At 34.0% G+C, this 17,778-nt stretch overlaps 1 protein-coding gene across 2 annotated transcripts in view; it reads left to right on the top strand.

The window, feature by feature from the left end:
* The window catches only part of AnxB9 (Annexin B9), a 31,175-nt gene that overhangs the window by 12,714 nt on the left and 683 nt on the right, over positions 1 to 17,778 (top strand). For both annotated transcript variants that reach the window (XM_023166380.2, XM_023166396.2), the window contains exons 3-6: positions 3,548 to 3,929; positions 10,089 to 10,168; positions 12,319 to 12,565; positions 12,632 to 12,813. In XM_023166380.2, the coding sequence (XP_023022148.1) occupies positions 3,548 to 3,929; positions 10,089 to 10,168; positions 12,319 to 12,565; positions 12,632 to 12,813 (891 nt within the window). The remainder of the gene's footprint in view (positions 1 to 3,547; positions 3,930 to 10,088; positions 10,169 to 12,318; positions 12,566 to 12,631; positions 12,814 to 17,778) is intronic.

Here is a 17,778-nt window from a genome sequence, read left to right as displayed (position 1 = left end):
CAACGCCGCTTGACAGCCCGATAATATTTTTATTGACTTGTGTATGAGGATGGATTCTTCCAATTTCTCCGCACACAATTCAATATCGTAAATTTCCGCTTGAAATACAGTCGCATAGGTTTCTAGGCAGGTCGATATCTCTGTCCTGGGTCTGCGACTGAAAACACCTGCACCAGAACCAGGAGGTGTTTTTGATCCATCTGTGAACCAACAACTATCTGCTCTTTACTTTAAGGACAGTTAGCCAGTTTTTATTGACGTTCATTGCCTCTTATTTTCTATTGAAATTATCCCTGTGTTTATGAATTTCTATTGCCTCACTATATACTCTTGGATACTCTGAAGCATAAAGAACTCGGTGACATTGATAGCTTCTTTGTTGTATAGCCGGTAGCCATTCGATCCCTTTGAATCAATATAAAGTACCTATAAATACACACAATAAATACACGTTTTCCGTTCTCTGACACAAGTACCTAATCAACGGAAGTTGGGTAACAGATATATATATATATATATATATATATATATATATATATATATATATATATATATATATATATATATATATCGAATGGAGTTGACCTTGAATGAAGTTGTTCAAAATATGGATTAATATTAGAACACGATTTCAGATATAAATCCCACGTTGGATCCAAATTCAGTAGAGTTATGCAAGAAACTGAAATATAGTTATATAACAATCAGGAACCGTATAATTTATGCAGTATTTTATGTGTGAACTCAAAAATATATCTACGTTAGTGAGGAAGAAGTCTATTGATTTCTAATAAATCAGCTGAAAACACTCAGTGACTTTTTGAGAGCTTAGAGAGGTTAAACTGACTCAGTTAACTGTCATTATTCATTTCGAATAACGAGAGGTGAAGATAATAAAACTACCTAGGAAATGATTATACGATTTATTCTATTGAAATAAATAGGAAAATGAGTGTACAACAAATGAAGAATTATGCCCAACATCATTTTTGGACATATGAAATCTTGATTAGACACGTCATTCTTTACTTTCTTATTCAGTATATGGATTTTTTGTACAATTTTAATGATCGAATTCAAAAAAATTGGATTCTATTCGTTGAGAACTGATATTGCTGGAACAGATTATCTTTGCAATTTGAAACAATTCAACAAGGCGAATGGTTGAGATTTTTATCTTGAATAGAAGTTTTTTGAGTAAAATACCGTCAACAAATGAAAACTGGAAATGCTAATAGTGAAGTGAGAAGAACAGGGCATTGGCAAGAGAGGTTACACTGGTTAGCTTGAAAAAACCCAAAAGTTAAAACGTCACTTAGATTTTTATCGACCTTTTTTGGGTATTTGTTACCTTCCACAATCTGAAAAATATAAAAATTATAATGGAGAACTTTATACAAGTGTAGAAGGGCAAACTTTTTAGTTTACTCCGATAAGTTACTGCGTAAAAATCAAAGTATTTTTCACAAAGAAAAATCTTCTATTTATCAGTAACTTGTCGAATTTAACAATTTTGCCTATCAAAAAAATTGTTAATAAATAATACAATACTTATCTTTTACGTTTCGGAGGCCAAAATCTGCCTCCGTCTTCAGAAATGGACAAAAAAAAAATTAATATATTGGCAGTTATTCCTTTTTTGATTGTTTATTTCTTTACTTCTTCGACAGATGTCAAAGGAGTTTTGAAATATGAAATTATGTCAGTGTTGTTGATTGACAACTGAAACATTCGATGTAATACAAGGTACTCTCCGATATCAGTCTGTTGCCATTTCGCCACTATCCAAATTTTTCTTCAAGATGGGTAGCCAGCTAAGTACTGTCATTTCGAAATACAATTCTCTCCAGACATGAGAATATACGCTGATTCTTTTAGCTTACGCCTCTTAGAATGAGGCTCAATGAAGAATGATTACCAATGAGCCTCATTTTTTGATAGGCAAAATTGTTAAATACGATAGGAGATTTATCTTTGTGAAAAATACTTTGATTTTTACGCAGTAACTTATCGGGGTAAACTAAAAAGTTTGCCCTTCTACACTTGTATAAAGTTCCCCATTATAATTTTTATATTTTTCGGATTGTGGAACAAATACCCAAAAAAGGTCGATAAAAAACTGATTTTTTTCCTCCACAAAAAATGACTTTCGTTGAATGTCACTTAGATGTTTCAGCAATTCCAGTCTTCAAATGTATATTTACTGAATTTTGTCAACTCAATTAAAAAACTGATTTCAGGTTTCGTTTGAATTTCTACGAGTGGGGTTGTCTTTTAATCGAAAGAACTATGGACATCTTTCGATTAAAGATACAAATGCTATTCAGCAGTGCTTGCGGAGTTTATTTGGAACAATTCTAATGACTAATTCAAACATTACAATTCAAGAAAAGTATACAAGCCGTTATTTTTAGGTCAATTTTGAGAAAGAAATCCTAATAAACATTTGAACCCATAAAATGCTAGAGTTTAAAGAATTATTTTCTGATAACTTCGGAACGACCGAAGATATTTATGTGAAACGCTAAACACATGTTCTAAGAATCAGTATTTTTTGCAGTTCAACATAATTGTTATGCTGTGCTTTTTCTTGAAAGACTTGTTGCATATAAATAACTCTAAAGGTACCTTTTTCAAGGGACGGGTTTTGACGCAGCGCAAACAGCCGATGTTTTTACGATTTTTTTTACATGGCATCAAATTCGATACCCCGTGGAAATTATTTGTATGGCAGAACGTTTGCTAGGTCAGCTAATGTACTATATAATTCTTATATCAACAATTTTTTTATTATTTGATTCTTTTCGTTTCAGTAGTTGTAAATGTGACTTCATTGTAATATAATTTTAAGTGTATTTCACAGTACCTTATTCACAGTACCCAGTTATGACATTTTTGTGTATATTTGGAGGTACTGATTTGGAGCTGCTAGTCCTGTTTGTACCTCAACATTTTGTTAATTAATGTAATATGCTGAAACTGGTATTGTAATACAAACGTTGACTGGTAAAAACTTGTATTTAAGCTAACCCACCACCAGAATACAAGAACACAGTTTACAGAACGATTACCTAAAAAAAAGAGAGTGAATGGCTAACCTTACATAATCTTATATACTATTTTATAAAGAAGAAGAATTATGGTTATAACATTGTGTGGTATACAGACAGTTATGCATTCTCATGATACTACACGGTTTAGCAGAATTTTGTGACATTTGAACAATGAACTTCGAAAAATGACTCACTTCCTAAACATAAATGCTACCAAAATAAAGAAAATCATGTAGCATACAACGTAATAGGACCTCTCAGAAAGACTCGGGTCTATTTCGTCGATTTCCACACAGACATCCTCTAGTAAAACACTTTCATTTAATTTTTGGAAAGGGGTGGTCAACTCAGCGTATTATGTCGACGTTAGAAAAACGCACCTCAACCAAACGATACCTCATTGACTGTTTTATCATTAAGTCAATTAGCCTAGATAAGTTTGAACAATAATATCATATCAATACTAACATATGCCCATTTATAATGTTTTTCAGTGTACCCCCACGGTTTACCCAGCAGATCCCTTCGACCCCGTGGCCGATGCCGCCACCCTCAAGAAGGCCATGAAAGGTTTTGGTGCCGACGAGAAGGCCATAATCGACGTTCTTGCGAGACGAGGCATTGTTCAACGTTTGGAAATTGCCGAAACCTTCAAAACCTCTTACGGAAAAGATCTGATTTCCGAGCTGAAAAGCGAGCTCGGCGGCAAGTTTGAAGACGTCATGGTGGCACTGATGACTCCGTTGCCCCAGTTTTATGCCAAAGAATTACACGACGCTGTTGCCGGACTGGGTACGGACGAAGAGGCTATCATTGAGATCTTGTGCACTCTCTCCAATTACGGAATCCGTACTATTGCACAGTTTTACGAACAAAGTGAGTGTTACACTTATTTTAAATTCATACCAATGAAATCAAATATTTTTGATGTTTTCTTGGAACATTTTATTCACTTTACGCGATAATCTGGCTTCAGGAAACAAATCTGAAGGTTTCAGAGTGTACAAAGTTTCGAACAGTCAATTGAATTTTCTCCTTAACCAAAATACATTTTGCATAACTGAAGTCTTTTGAAATAACATCTAAAAGTTATATTTCACTTCATCATGTTTGTCGTGATGGTATACTATATCGAAAATTCCGAATATTCATGGATACATTGAACCAAGTTTAAAAATAATAATTGTCAATAATTAGGTATACTGTTCAATTACACAAATGAGAAAAAAAATTGCGACTAATATAAGAGTTGAAAGCAAAGTTCAACATAAAAAATTTTCCAGCACGTAAAGATTTTGAGTTATAGTTATTTGAATTTTATACAACAATTTTCAGATATAGGGAAATATAAGATCGAAACAAGAAAAAAACGATATATTTTGAGGATAACAGACTTTATTTACAATACGTAACCTTTTTGAAAATATTGACTTTCGTTTATATGTTTCATCGTTTTCCCTCATAAGGAACCAACAATATAAGCCCCCATCATTGCTGCATCCCATCTGCCTTGGTAACGTTGCTCCATTGTCAGTATGGCTTGGTGGAACCTATCCCCTTGTTCGTCACTGACAGTATCCAAATTTTCTGGAAAAATTCAAATGGGAGTGCAAGAAATGCACGGCTACTCTAGGTTCAATAGAGCAATTAGAGTAGCAGTGTGAAAAGATTTAACTTTTTTCTTGCATCGAAATCAATCACAGCTGAAAAAATTTGCAGTATCTTATCTATTTGTGTTTATAAAACCTCGATATTGTTCATTCATTATTCGCATTAACTACCCACGAAAGCATTTCAAAATGTACAGAATAGAATCAAGTCTTATCGTTCGACGATAATGATTGTGAGGTTAAAGAAGATATGGATGATGCATTTGACAAAAAAGCACAATATATTGCTTTGGCACATGAAAAAAACGTCATAAATACGCTAAGAGAGAATGCTAATGGAGGTCTGAAAGTAAAAACCTTCGCAGTGATAAGAATTCCGTTCTCTGTTCCTTTCAGTGTACTTATGTACTTAATTTAACTGTTCTTTCATTGATTTCGGTCACAAAACAGATATTTTAATATGAAATGCTGGTTTTAAATACCCTGTGATTAGTTGTTAGCAGCGCCTCTGTTTACTTATATGAGGCCGATCGACATGTTTTTGGATGGATTGTACATTCAAGGCGAATAAAAGGAGCAAGCAGGACTAATCTTCTCATCTTGTGTCGAAATGAGTGGCTGTATTACAAAATCAATTCTGCTTGTCTTTGAGAACACGAAATCGTCCGTTCTGTATCTTTCATCAATGACTGACTCGTCTTTTATTGATTCACTGAATTGAATAAGACAGACCTAATGATATCCTGAAGTTTTAAACAACAAAACTAATAGACGTTAAGTTTCACAAACTAGTTATTAGCAAACTCCGAAAACCCAACAACAACAACTTCAACAAAGTCGACGATTTTACTCAGCACTGTTCATTCTAAGTACAACACCGTTAATTTCAAAACTTTACAAAACTGTCAATCTCAGTAATCTCAGAAGAGTTCAATCTGACTATCAAATCATGGTCAAATGATTCAGCATATTTTTGTTTCTAATCATATTTATAAACCACTGAGAGATAAATTTGTAAAATTCACATCATGTACAAATTTAAAAAAAATCTCTATTCGAGTACACAGTAATTACAAAATTCATCAATAAATAATAATCCAAAAATTTATTTCCCTTTTCTACCGCTGCTCTAGATCTGCCAGACGGAGTATGAATTATACGGCAAGCACCGCTAGAGACATTGTCCGATGTTGGACGTCTACCCGTAGCGCGTTATTTTCATCTTCTAAATCTAAATCATTAATGGGAAGGTTTATAAACCCCATATGGTGGAAAAACTGTTAATTTCTTTTTCCTTAACATTTTCCTTATTTATTTTTATTGATGAATGTTCAAAGGCCAACAAAGTATTTTACGTAAAGTTCCATTCAGTATAGATAAAAAAATGCTTGGACATGACTTTATGTCTGGATTCTGTAGTTTTCTTAGTGAAATGTCGCATTTGAGCGAATTGGTTTGTGTTAAAATTGTTAAAGAAAATATTGCGCGGAGATTGCATATCCATCAATCGACTGTGTATCCTATTGTGAAGCGATACAAAGAGACTGAGGAGTACAAAAGGCAGCCTGGTCAAGGACGTAAGATATGTACAACACTAAGAGATGACCAATATTTGAAAATTCAATCTTTGCGAAATCGCACGCTAACAGCTCCGCATCTCAGAAATGATTTATTGAGCACAAGACAAGTGTCAACACAATAATAAGAAGACTCAAAGAAGTTGGTTTAAATCCAAAAGGCCCTGACAGAGTTCCTAGGCTTCTTCCAGGTCACAAGTCTAGTCGGTTATAATTTGCCATAGCCCACGTTAACTGGAATGAACATCAGTGGGGAAAATTTATTTTCACAGATGAAACAAGAATACAGTTATGGGAACCAGATGGACGTGGTCGAGTATACAGAAGATCTGGAGAACGTTTCGCTGAATGTACTCTTGTACATAACGTTAGCTTTGGTGGTGTTTCCATTATGTTGTGGGGTGGCATTAGTTGGGACAGTCGCACCGAGCTTCTAGAGGTGAATTTAAGAATGAATTTTGACTGGTACATACGCAAATCCTTGAAGAGCATGTTTTACCTCACGGCGGCTTCATTGTCACGACAATTTCGTGCTAATGCATAATAATGCTCGTGCACATGCTGCAAGAACAGTCACCCAGTGTCTTGAAGTTGTTGGACTTGAGGCAGTGGCCACCAAACAGTCCTGACGCAAATCCCATAGAACATATTTGGGACATCCTAAAAAGATGTACATGAGCACGAAATCCAGCTCCTAACTCAATTGCAGAATTAAGAATTGCTGCACAGGAAGAATGGACTCGAACTCCACAAGAAACCATCAAAGACCTTTTGCGGAGTATGCCCAGGAGGATGCAGGTTATCGTTAGAGCTAGAGGAGAAAACACTAAGTACTGAACTGTTATTTATGTTACCTCAAAAAACTTTTATTTTGTCGTCATTGTTGCTTGTTCTGATTAAATATTATTACCAAAACTAGTCTATTCCATTACTTCTTCTACAAGTGTGTTATAAAGTTTCAATATTTGGATTATATACCATTTTGTAATAAAAACTGCATAAAGATACAGACAAATAGAAATAAACATGAAATCAAGGCATAAAATATGCAATATTTTTGTCTTTATGTGATGAAATAAATTCACACTGAGCATTTTGCGAAACACATCCTGTGACACTTGAATCAAATTTTTAACTCTTTAATTTATGCCAAACTTGTGTAACAACTTAGTAGATTATTCATAACTGACCACCTCATCGTCGTCCTTGGTAATTATTTGTTCAGATTATGCAAGTTCTATAAATAGTAATGTGATCAATTGATTCTGTTAATTTAAGTAGCATAACAAGTTTTACCTTCTGACCTTTCCAATATTGGATTGATTTCAAAATAATTTCGGAACGAAACAAAAACATCATGACAAACATCGTGAGGACTGGGTGCCTTTTCAAATATACTTTTTCACTATATCATCAGAGTTGTAGATTCGAAGATTCCTATTTTCTTTACTTATTCGTGTAAAATAAACAGTATTCAGATCAGCTGACTTACTTATTCAGTGCAGCTGTTCGGAAACAAATCAAATTCCAGGATGGAGTAAATGTTTTGGTCAAAATTCGTGAAGTGTGTGCGTAAATTCAATCAAACCGTCCTAAAGCTCCAGATGTTCTAATAAAAATTGTTGAAATAAGTTGAAATACGATCAAGTGAAAGAGAGAGTTTAGGCTTAACTTTCCATCAATAACAAGCATCTATTAAAATTTTGTGGAATAAAAGAGAAAATTCGTAATCGGCATTACATTGTCAAGTTAGACTTGTAGAACCATGGACAGACACGTGAATTAATTGAGGTCAACTTCAGTTGAAAGGTCGAAAAAAAAGTGACTTCTGGCAATATTCCACGATACCTAGAAATGAAGATGTGGATCCTCGACATCTTCCAACCGATTTTTCTGCTTCAGTAACATATGCTACCCTTTTGTTGCTTCTGCTGAACCCACTGCTACACCCAAATAGTCTACAGCTTCTGTTGAAATCGGCGATATTTTAAAAAATTTTCACATGAGTTATCGATATTTTTTAGTTCCACTCTTATAATTTTAGCTATGTGGTACTCTCTCAAATAAATGGGGGAGACTGTTAAATCTCTCCTGGACTATAATTATCCTCTGCCTATAAAGTTACATATGCAGGGTGACAATTTCAAAATATACAATGGCTATATCCAAGCAATCAAATAAAATATAAGAAATCGCTGACATCTTCCATAATAGGAAGGAGGAAACATAATATGATGTAGTCTTATTTGAATTGAAGGGGTTATATTTTTAGGAGTGATTAATTTTTGGGAAAGAAAGTTTTTGGCTTTCTACTACTCCATCTTGATACAAAAAACAAGGATGAGGGAATCTTCCACGGAAAAGAAGAAAGTAATCAATTTTAGAATAAGTAACTCTATACATGGATGTGTAGATCATGCAAAGAAGTAACTTTCAGACACAAACTGAAAGAAAGTCCTCCTGAAACAGCTACTTTCATATAAACATTGAATTACACGAAAGAAAAAATTCTTTCGAAACAAATACTCCCATATGAACACTGAATTATACAGAAGATACTTTTCTCTACTCAGTTTGTATTTCAAACATTCGTTGTGGAATAAAAATCAGATATCATTCACATGAGTTCTATTTTAAATGAATGGTAATAAATTGCACTTACATGGAACACTGTCACCCTTACTGGTATACACGGATGTTTCGCCTTAAGACACTTGTCACAAGGCTCTTCAGTACCAAATTGGATAACATTATAGAAAATACACATTCATTCACGAATAACGATTTTTAATGTCACGGAATAAGCTTGATCTGCTTATGTCATCGATGACATCGTAATGTCATTCATTCACCTATTTGGTTTAATCCCAGCCAAGAGGAATCTTATTTGAATTGAAGGGGTTATATTTTTAGGAGTGATTAATTTTTGGGAAAGAAAGTTTTTGGCTTTTTACTACTCCATCTTGATACAAAAAACAAGGATGAGCGAATCTATCACGGAATGGAAGGAAGTAATCAATTTTAGAATAAGTAACTCTATACATGGATGTGTAGTTCATGCAAAGAAGTAACTTTCAGACACAAACTGAAAGAAAGTACTCCTGAAACAGCTACTTTCATATAAACATACAAACAAAATAATGATGTAATAGCTAACTTGTTTTCGCTTACCCGTTTCCCCCCTCCCCCCCCAAACATCCCAACTTTATAGTTTCGAATGGTGACCCCTATTTGTGATACCTTATCTGAAAGCTCTTGAGAAATGCTATTCAATGGTACCCCTACAGAGCTACATTCGATGAAGTAGTTTTTGGTTTATTAAATAAAACACTATTCATTAAAATAAAATTTTATTTTTTGTTAATAATTTAAGAAATGTTCAAAATTATGTATATTCTTTTCAATACAATAACAGTCTATTTTGAACTCTTGACGTACACTGGCAAATTTTCATCTGGAAATAGCTCGGCATTTTTGGATTATTCTTTCCTTCAGTTGCTTTACTGAGTCATGCTGCGCCTTAAAAACAACAGATTTCAGGTGGCCCCAGAGGAAGAAATCAAGAGGAGATGGATCCGGAGATCTATGGGGTCATTCAATAGGATCTCTTCTTCCAATCCATTGATTAGCATAATTATTCTCTAACCATTTTTCTAACTGGAACTACATATAGAGAAGGTGCTCCATCAGTTATATCATTTTTGAAATAAGAATAATTAGGTTTTCATACATCTTGTGGTGGTTCTCTTTTTCTCTAATGTTTGTTTATGGAGAGCTGAACTCACAATGATAGTACTTTTAAAAACTTCTTATTTTGATACGTTTGTATATAATTATATTTGTTACAGTTTATGGCAAACCTCTAGAAAAAGACTTGAAAGATGACACCTCCGGCCATTTCAAGAGACTTTTAGTTTCTTTAGTTCAAGTGAGTATGAAATATAAATTTTATTTATCATCTAGTTCTGTTGTTTGACGATTCTATTAGGAAAACAAACTTTTTGAAATATAATTTCCATTTCGCTTTCATAACATAATTGAATAAAAGGGATAAATTGGAAATATTATTTAGATTGTTCTAAGATTTATTAGAAAATCAATTTGATCAAATAACATACCTGACGGTTTCATTCATTGATATCAATAACCAGAACACTAATTCTGAATTACAAATATTGAGAAATATCAGTTAGAAGTTATCAAGTGGGTTTTATTTACATTTAAAATAAATTCCTTCGAAATGAGTGACTGTAACTATATCATAAGTACACAATAATACAAGTGGTCTTTAATCCCAGTCGTAAATTGAAAAAGATAAAAGAGCCGACAGCAAAACTTCAACTGAGATTGTCAACTACAGCTGTTTATAAAAATTTCGTCTATTTCAACAATCATTTCTGTTTGAAGTGAATCCTATTCACGAAAATAATATTTTACACCATATTCACTGGTAGGATGTTTTTCATATTGACTTTTGTAATGCACTGTTGGAACCTTGGTTATTTTCAACACTTCAACACGTGTTTCGAACACCAAGTGATCATAATAATAATAAAAATAATAACTTTGTTCGTATTTTCGATCATTTACATGATATAAGACATGTCATAAATAAAAAATGTAAAAATTATATAAAACAATAATAACTGTCCACAGTATAACATAGATCGGACACTTAAGACAGGTACTTAACTATATACATATATAAAAAATAAAAAATCACATACACATACAACTATATATATATATATATACATACATAAATATACATAAAAGTAAATTAATCTTTAACCAGGGCGAAAGAAATACATTGAAAGCAATAATCATCATAACAGTGTATCCCTTTCTAAGAATTATTCTACGCTATAATATCCCTTATTAGTTAATAGCTCCTTTATTTGTTTTTTAAATGTTATAATATGCAAATCTTTAATATCTTGAGATAACGTATTGAATAATATGCCATTACATGCAAGTGATTCCTTGAATGTCGATGTTTTATGTTTTGGGATAGTTAATAAATGTCTATTTCATGTTGCATAGTTATGAACTATTGATTCATCTCTCAGATTGAGTATATTATTTTTCACATGGAGCAGAGCTATCCCTGGGTGCAATATTAAAGATAGTTTTAATTAATATTTTCTGAACAATAAAAACACGTTTTGCCCCCACAGAAGGACCCCACTAAACTAAGCACGTCTTTGATCTGTCGTATTGCTGCACATATTGCTTGATTCAATTTTTTGCAGACATGATCGATATGGGGCTCCCAAGACAAGGTTTTATCTAGAAACATACCAAGGGGTTTGGCTGTTTCCGAGAGTTGGATGTTGTTAAGTCTCACTGTTTTTTTAACGCGAAGCCTAAATGTCACCCATGACTGAATTAATGTTGTTTTCTAGCTCCTCCGCAGTATTTCCGGAAACTGTTATGGTAGTGTCATCTGCGAATAGGATAATGAAACCTTGTCTTATATACTTCGGAAGATCATTTATATAGATAGAGAAAAGCAGTGGGCCTAAAATGGACTCCTGTGGTACCCCAATGATAATATCTTGAATATCAGCTACCTACTGCATTATTCACAGTCACTACCATTTTCCTATCTTCCACAAAAGATGTTATCCATTCTAGAAGGAACGCTCTAATGCCAATGTTATATAATTTACTAACCATTATGTCACTATTCACTGAATCAAACGCCTTGGCTAAGTCAAATAATATTTAAACTACGTACTTCCCCTTTTCGATTTCGTTGTAAATAAACTCGAATTTTCTTATCTCAGTCTCAACTGATCTAGCTTTTCTAAAACCATGATGATTGGTTAGAATTTTGTATTTTTTGACGAACACAATAATTCTATTTGCTACTATTTTTTCAATAAGTTTAGATGGAATACTCAGTAATGATATTTCGCGATAGTTATCTATATCTTCATGTGAACCCTTTTCATCTTTAAGAGGAAGATTCAAGATGATCATTTGGTGATTGAAACACGAGTCGTTTGGTGTTGGGATAAAACTCCAGTAATATTCATATTGACTTTTGTTTATTTGAAAATGTATTAATTCAAGGCCAATCGTGAAGAAAATCAAGGGGTAAATGAGCAACAAGCAGTGGCAGATGCCGAAGCTATCATTGCAGCTGGCGAATCAAAATGGGGCACCGAGGAATCTGTTTTCAACACAGTCCTGATAACAAGAAGTTACCAACAGTTGAGAGCTACCTTCTCCGAGTACGAAAGATTGACTGGGAAAGACATTGAAGCAACAATCAAAAAGGAGTTTTCAGGAAGCATTGAGAAAGGATTGTTGGGAATCGGTTAGTGATAGTTGCACCTTGTCACACATTAGTAAGATTTGTAAAATTAAATTACGTTTTTTGTAGTAAAATGCGTTAAGAGCAAAGTAGGATACTTTGCAGAGCGTCTTCATGATGCTATGGCTGGTTTGGGAACAAACGACAAGACATTGATCCGTATTATTGTATCTAGATCTGAAATCGACTTGGCTGATATCAAACAAGCATTTTTGGATAAATATGGCAAAACTTTGGAAAGCTGGATTACTGTGAGTAGTATTTTGATGAAAAATTTGGAAGATTTATTCGTTTCTCTAGACACAAGAGTTGTATGTTTTTCAATATTCATCAATTTTTTTTAGTAAATTTCGGTCGTTTATATATTATTTGAAAACCGCCAACTCTTTTGTTCTCGAAGACACTTATGAATTATAAGACAAAGTATTTTATTAATATGTAGGTGAAGGATTTGCTGAGAACTAAACATTTAAAAGCCTGGTTATGTTTGAGAGTAACCTAATTGCATTAGTCATTACTAACACTATGATTTGATGAATTATTTTCAACGTAAATTAAAACTAAATGACATCATCTGCTTCCTACACAAATATTTATACAATTACTCATACCGAATAATTTCGTTGAATAAGTCGATACATTCCTACACAACGAATAACGAGGTTGTATTAGGTTTCATGCTAAACTACTGAAAAGTATCGATCTCTACATTGAAAATTAATGACTTTTAGGGCAAAATACACCATCTATACATAACAAAAAAATATACTATTATCTTGAAAACTTATATTTTTCAAATTTTGATTTTTATTAATTGCGGTGAAAAATGTAATGGCCTGTTCAGGAGCTGACATTTAATTTTGTGTCGGGTACATCTGAAAATAAGTTACATTTATGTTTAGGACAACGGATATTTTCAATTAAAAAAAGGATTTTTAAGGAAAGTTTAACGCCTTTTATTTTGGATGTATTTTCGGACCTACGTTTATATGAACTTTTCATCATAAAATTAGCTTCCAAACATGTTTTTACTTCACATGTTTCACCCCGATGAAGAAACACCTTGTAAGTAGGAAACATATCGAAAACGTTTTATTATTAGGTACTTTAAGGATAAAGTAGTTTTTTCTGTGACGAGAAAAAAGTTTGACATTTTATCTCTGATGACAGGTAACAAAATGTCATTTTTCATGAAATTACTTTTTTCACCGGTCCCCGTGAAAAAAGTGAGTTATATATATATATATATATATATATATATATATATATATATATATATATATATATATATATATATATATATATATATATATATATAAGAATTAGTAACTGGATTAACTATAAATCGGTTCAATTTGTGACGTTGCAGTTAATAGCTGGGCTGTTACAAAGAAAACTCGTTGTTATATGTCAAGCTTTCGGTATATTTCACACCTTCCTCAGGACAACTATAATAATGAGATTATATATCTTGTAAAAAATATGGAACTCATCAAACGGAGATGCAGGTGCTGTGGAATAGCCACATGCAGTTGTGACCCACAGCGGGCGAGAATATAAATACTCCCCTACTGTAGTCTCAACGAACGTTTCTGTAAAGCGTGTCGCTCACTTGTCCGGTACAGCACGGCGCTGTCCGTCGCCTGATGGCAACGGGTAGAACCATCGCTCACTTGTCTAGCTACAACCAGCATACTAAAGGTGCTGTTTGTTCGATTTCAAGAGAATTTCACTTGAAATTTTCCATGTTTTTGAACTTGTTGATTAGACTATTGCCGTGCCGGGCTAGTGGGCGGTTGTCCATTCATTTTCATTGTTCATTGGTCGGTCGGTAGCCAAACGGTTCGGCGTGGGTGCTTTGTTCACTCACTCGAATTGACTGCCGTGTTGGTCGGTGGTTCAAGCCCTACTCTGAACGATCGATCTTCACTTGCTATCGACCAACCCGTGTTAGAAATCACACGTTAAAAGGTAAGCCCTCGTTAATCCTTAGCTCGCACAAGTTTCGACTTCTGAGGGTTGTCGTTCGTAGGGGTGCGACAGCTGGTTAACGGAAAAACAGATTTTAAACAGATTTTTTATACGTATTTTGACAAGACGGGCCGTGCCGTGCTGTGCCGGACAAGTGGGCGATAAGCTTAAAGCATATGTTTCTCAGCCTGGGGAGTACTAGGCGAATGTGGTGGAGGGGATTAATAAAAATCTTCCAGCTCTAAGTCTGAAAGTCACATGTCAGCGCCCTGACGAGTCTATACATCAAAGAAATCCTGCCCCTCCGATCACTGCGAATATGATAAATGCTTTGGCGCCTTATCACAGAGTTTTTGGTATGAAAGTATTGCCGTCTAGGAAGGGTAGTATAAAAATAAAAATCACCCTTAAGCCAATACACAAGTTGAGAATAGAAGTTTAAACTATTTGTAGAGGTAAGAGATTGATGACCGCTATAACAGTAGAGGGTCAAAGTTAAGGTATAGGTGTGGGGTGTATTGCTTCGATCAATATCGAAGTAGCCCAATGGTGAGACGTAAATGTAATTCGGTATTGTCAATCCGGAACATGAGTAGGCTTCTGACCCGCTCACACGGTGGTAACCGAGGAAATGATCAACGCTATGCGGACCCCACTGAACGGGTGAGGCGATGTTAGCCTCTAGTCCATTAGCTTTATTAAGGTGCTCGCGACGTAAGCCACCATATGGAACATTCTGCGGTGCCATTGCATGGGATGGCAAAAATATCCCAGGACTGTAACCGTCATCTAGGGCTTCGTTCCACACGGAGTACTGGGGTAAGAATCCACTGGTGCTCAACGCCACATCAACCTACAAATTCTCAATATTGTCAAAAATGAAGATACTTCAACTCTTGAGCAAAATTCTTGTTTTTTATAAACCTTATATACTACTGAAAGAATATGATAACGGATGCATTTTAGGTTTCAGTCGTAGAACTTTTTATGATAAATAACCCATAATAAATGCTCCATGTGGTTCCAACTTACCGAGACTCATTATAGTCTGATGAACTATAATAATTATAATTTCGTTTGATACCCAAAAGGGGGAAATATTAATGTGAAATATATTTCAAACGTCGCTGCAAAAATGGGGAACTAGAATGGATTTTGATTTGATTAAACTACAAGATATTCGTCTGATGTGGTAATTTTTTTAGAAATTTTCTCAGAGGTCATAACTCGTTTATTCAGTTGTTTCAACTTCCTATTTTTGATATCAAGAAAATTCGACTTGTTCAATATAAAAGGTGTGTAGTTTATTTAATTGCACTCATAGATAATATATTGATGGATGGGCTTTAAATGTATTACTGATTATGTTAATACCGACAGATTCGATTCCTTAAAAAGTGGGTTGAAATTATTTGTGACATCGTTTAATTACTATATTGAAGAAAGACAGATACATTTTCAATCATCTTTTTGAGCGGACCCAATCTGTTGAATTAAATGTTACCACTGTTACTCGTTGTGGGTTGGTATCTATAGATTGCTTTTTGTAGTTTTTTTAATCGGGACGCTAAAAAACCTGGTACTTTCGTATCTCCTTTGTCATTTATTATGCCTATCAATACATATGCATGGGCTTGATTATTTGGTCGAATTAATTTACAGACGAAGCTCGAGAAAAAATAACACAAAAATTCTCTAATATATTAACTTGCATGATAAGTCAATAATTTGTCTATGAAGAATTGAATCACTATAGAGGTAGGAATTTGGCAAGTCAAAAATATCAGTGTTTGATAATATGTACAACCTTAAATTGTTTTAGTGTCTTTGAATTTGTTTTCGTATAATTAAATTTGGCATAATTTTGTTATTCAAATTGTATCGAAAAGCGTATATATTGAGACGTTCAATATGTGAATAAGTAATAGTTTTACCGATCTACTAACAACTGATTTATGCCATGAGAGACTTAATTAGAGGTATGAGGACTTGCCCAACAATCACGGTTACATCTCCAGACTAACATGCCCATGTCAGATTTAAACTGCCATATGTCACGGCAAGTGTGACAAGATTCAAAATATCGCTGCGGCACACTTTTTTATGAATTTATAATATCTGAAATATCTTTAAAACTCTGTACCTATATGTTATGTTGTCGTTCAAGAAATAAATGGAATCTGCATCTGGCAAAAGTTAATTGAAGAGTTATTTTTAGTACCTAATTTGAGATATATTTTATGCCTCACATGTTTAAATGATATTTAATCATTTACTAATACATTTTATTCACCTACATTCAGAGATACTGAAATTATCAGTAATATTAAATGATTCCTAACCATAGGCACATCAAGCGCCAAACATGATGGCGAGCCCGCCCCCATGCGCACAAACTCATTTTGAATGTAACCCCACTGCAGCTCTTGCAAGACATACAAATGCTCTGTACAGAGGCATATCATAACTTGTCCTCCAATGCTGTTGGCGTTTGGCATTGTCTGAATAATCTGTGTTGTTTCTGAAAAAATGTCATAGCTTAACAAAAACCAGTCATCAAGTGTATCATTACATAACATTTCAATGAACTGTACTACTACCTATAATACTAAATAAAATATGAAAAGAGATTACGAAGAAGTCATGTTCCATTTGCTATCCTAATTGAAACTAATTATAGGTACGACACTGGCATGCAAGGGGCTTATCGTAATCCAAAAGTAATTTAGTTGGGAGAGTCCATACCTGCGCGATCGCTCGCCATCAGCCGTGGCGGATACTGTACCTAGATGATCCGTAATAAAAAAATCACAGCCTGGAATCTAATACGGAAAAGTTTTTCTTCTTGCTCCGGATACTTGAAAGTTTTGAGATCTGTCAGTCCTCATTCATTTGTTAGTTCTTTTGAACAAGTCTTGAAAATAGTTTTTTGTGTATATTCTTTCTAAAAGGTAATTGAACAATGAATGCACACAAACACAAGGATGGAGGTTATTAAATATTGCCGATTCCATTATAACTTATTTTTGTTTTTAATGTCATGAGAGTATTTATTTATCGTATGCTACGTTCACAAATATCCAACACTTGAACACATTTCATGAGCAGATGCCGAGGAATCCTGAAACTTTTATAATGAGAAGAGTTTTTACGCTTCTATTACTTTAAAAGTAGACTGCTATTGGCTGTTCGGTCGGTATATTGTTGCCATTTGAATAATAAGTTGATTACTTACATTTCCAAAT

This window comes from Leptinotarsa decemlineata, unplaced genomic scaffold (genome assembly GCF_025532065.1).
Source record: "Leptinotarsa decemlineata unplaced genomic scaffold, Ldec_3_MD MMD2_tig00000035_RagTag_RagTag, whole genome shotgun sequence".
Classification (NCBI taxonomy): domain Eukaryota; kingdom Metazoa; phylum Arthropoda; class Insecta; order Coleoptera; family Chrysomelidae; genus Leptinotarsa; species Leptinotarsa decemlineata.
This window is presented reverse-complemented; position numbering and strand designations above follow the sequence as displayed.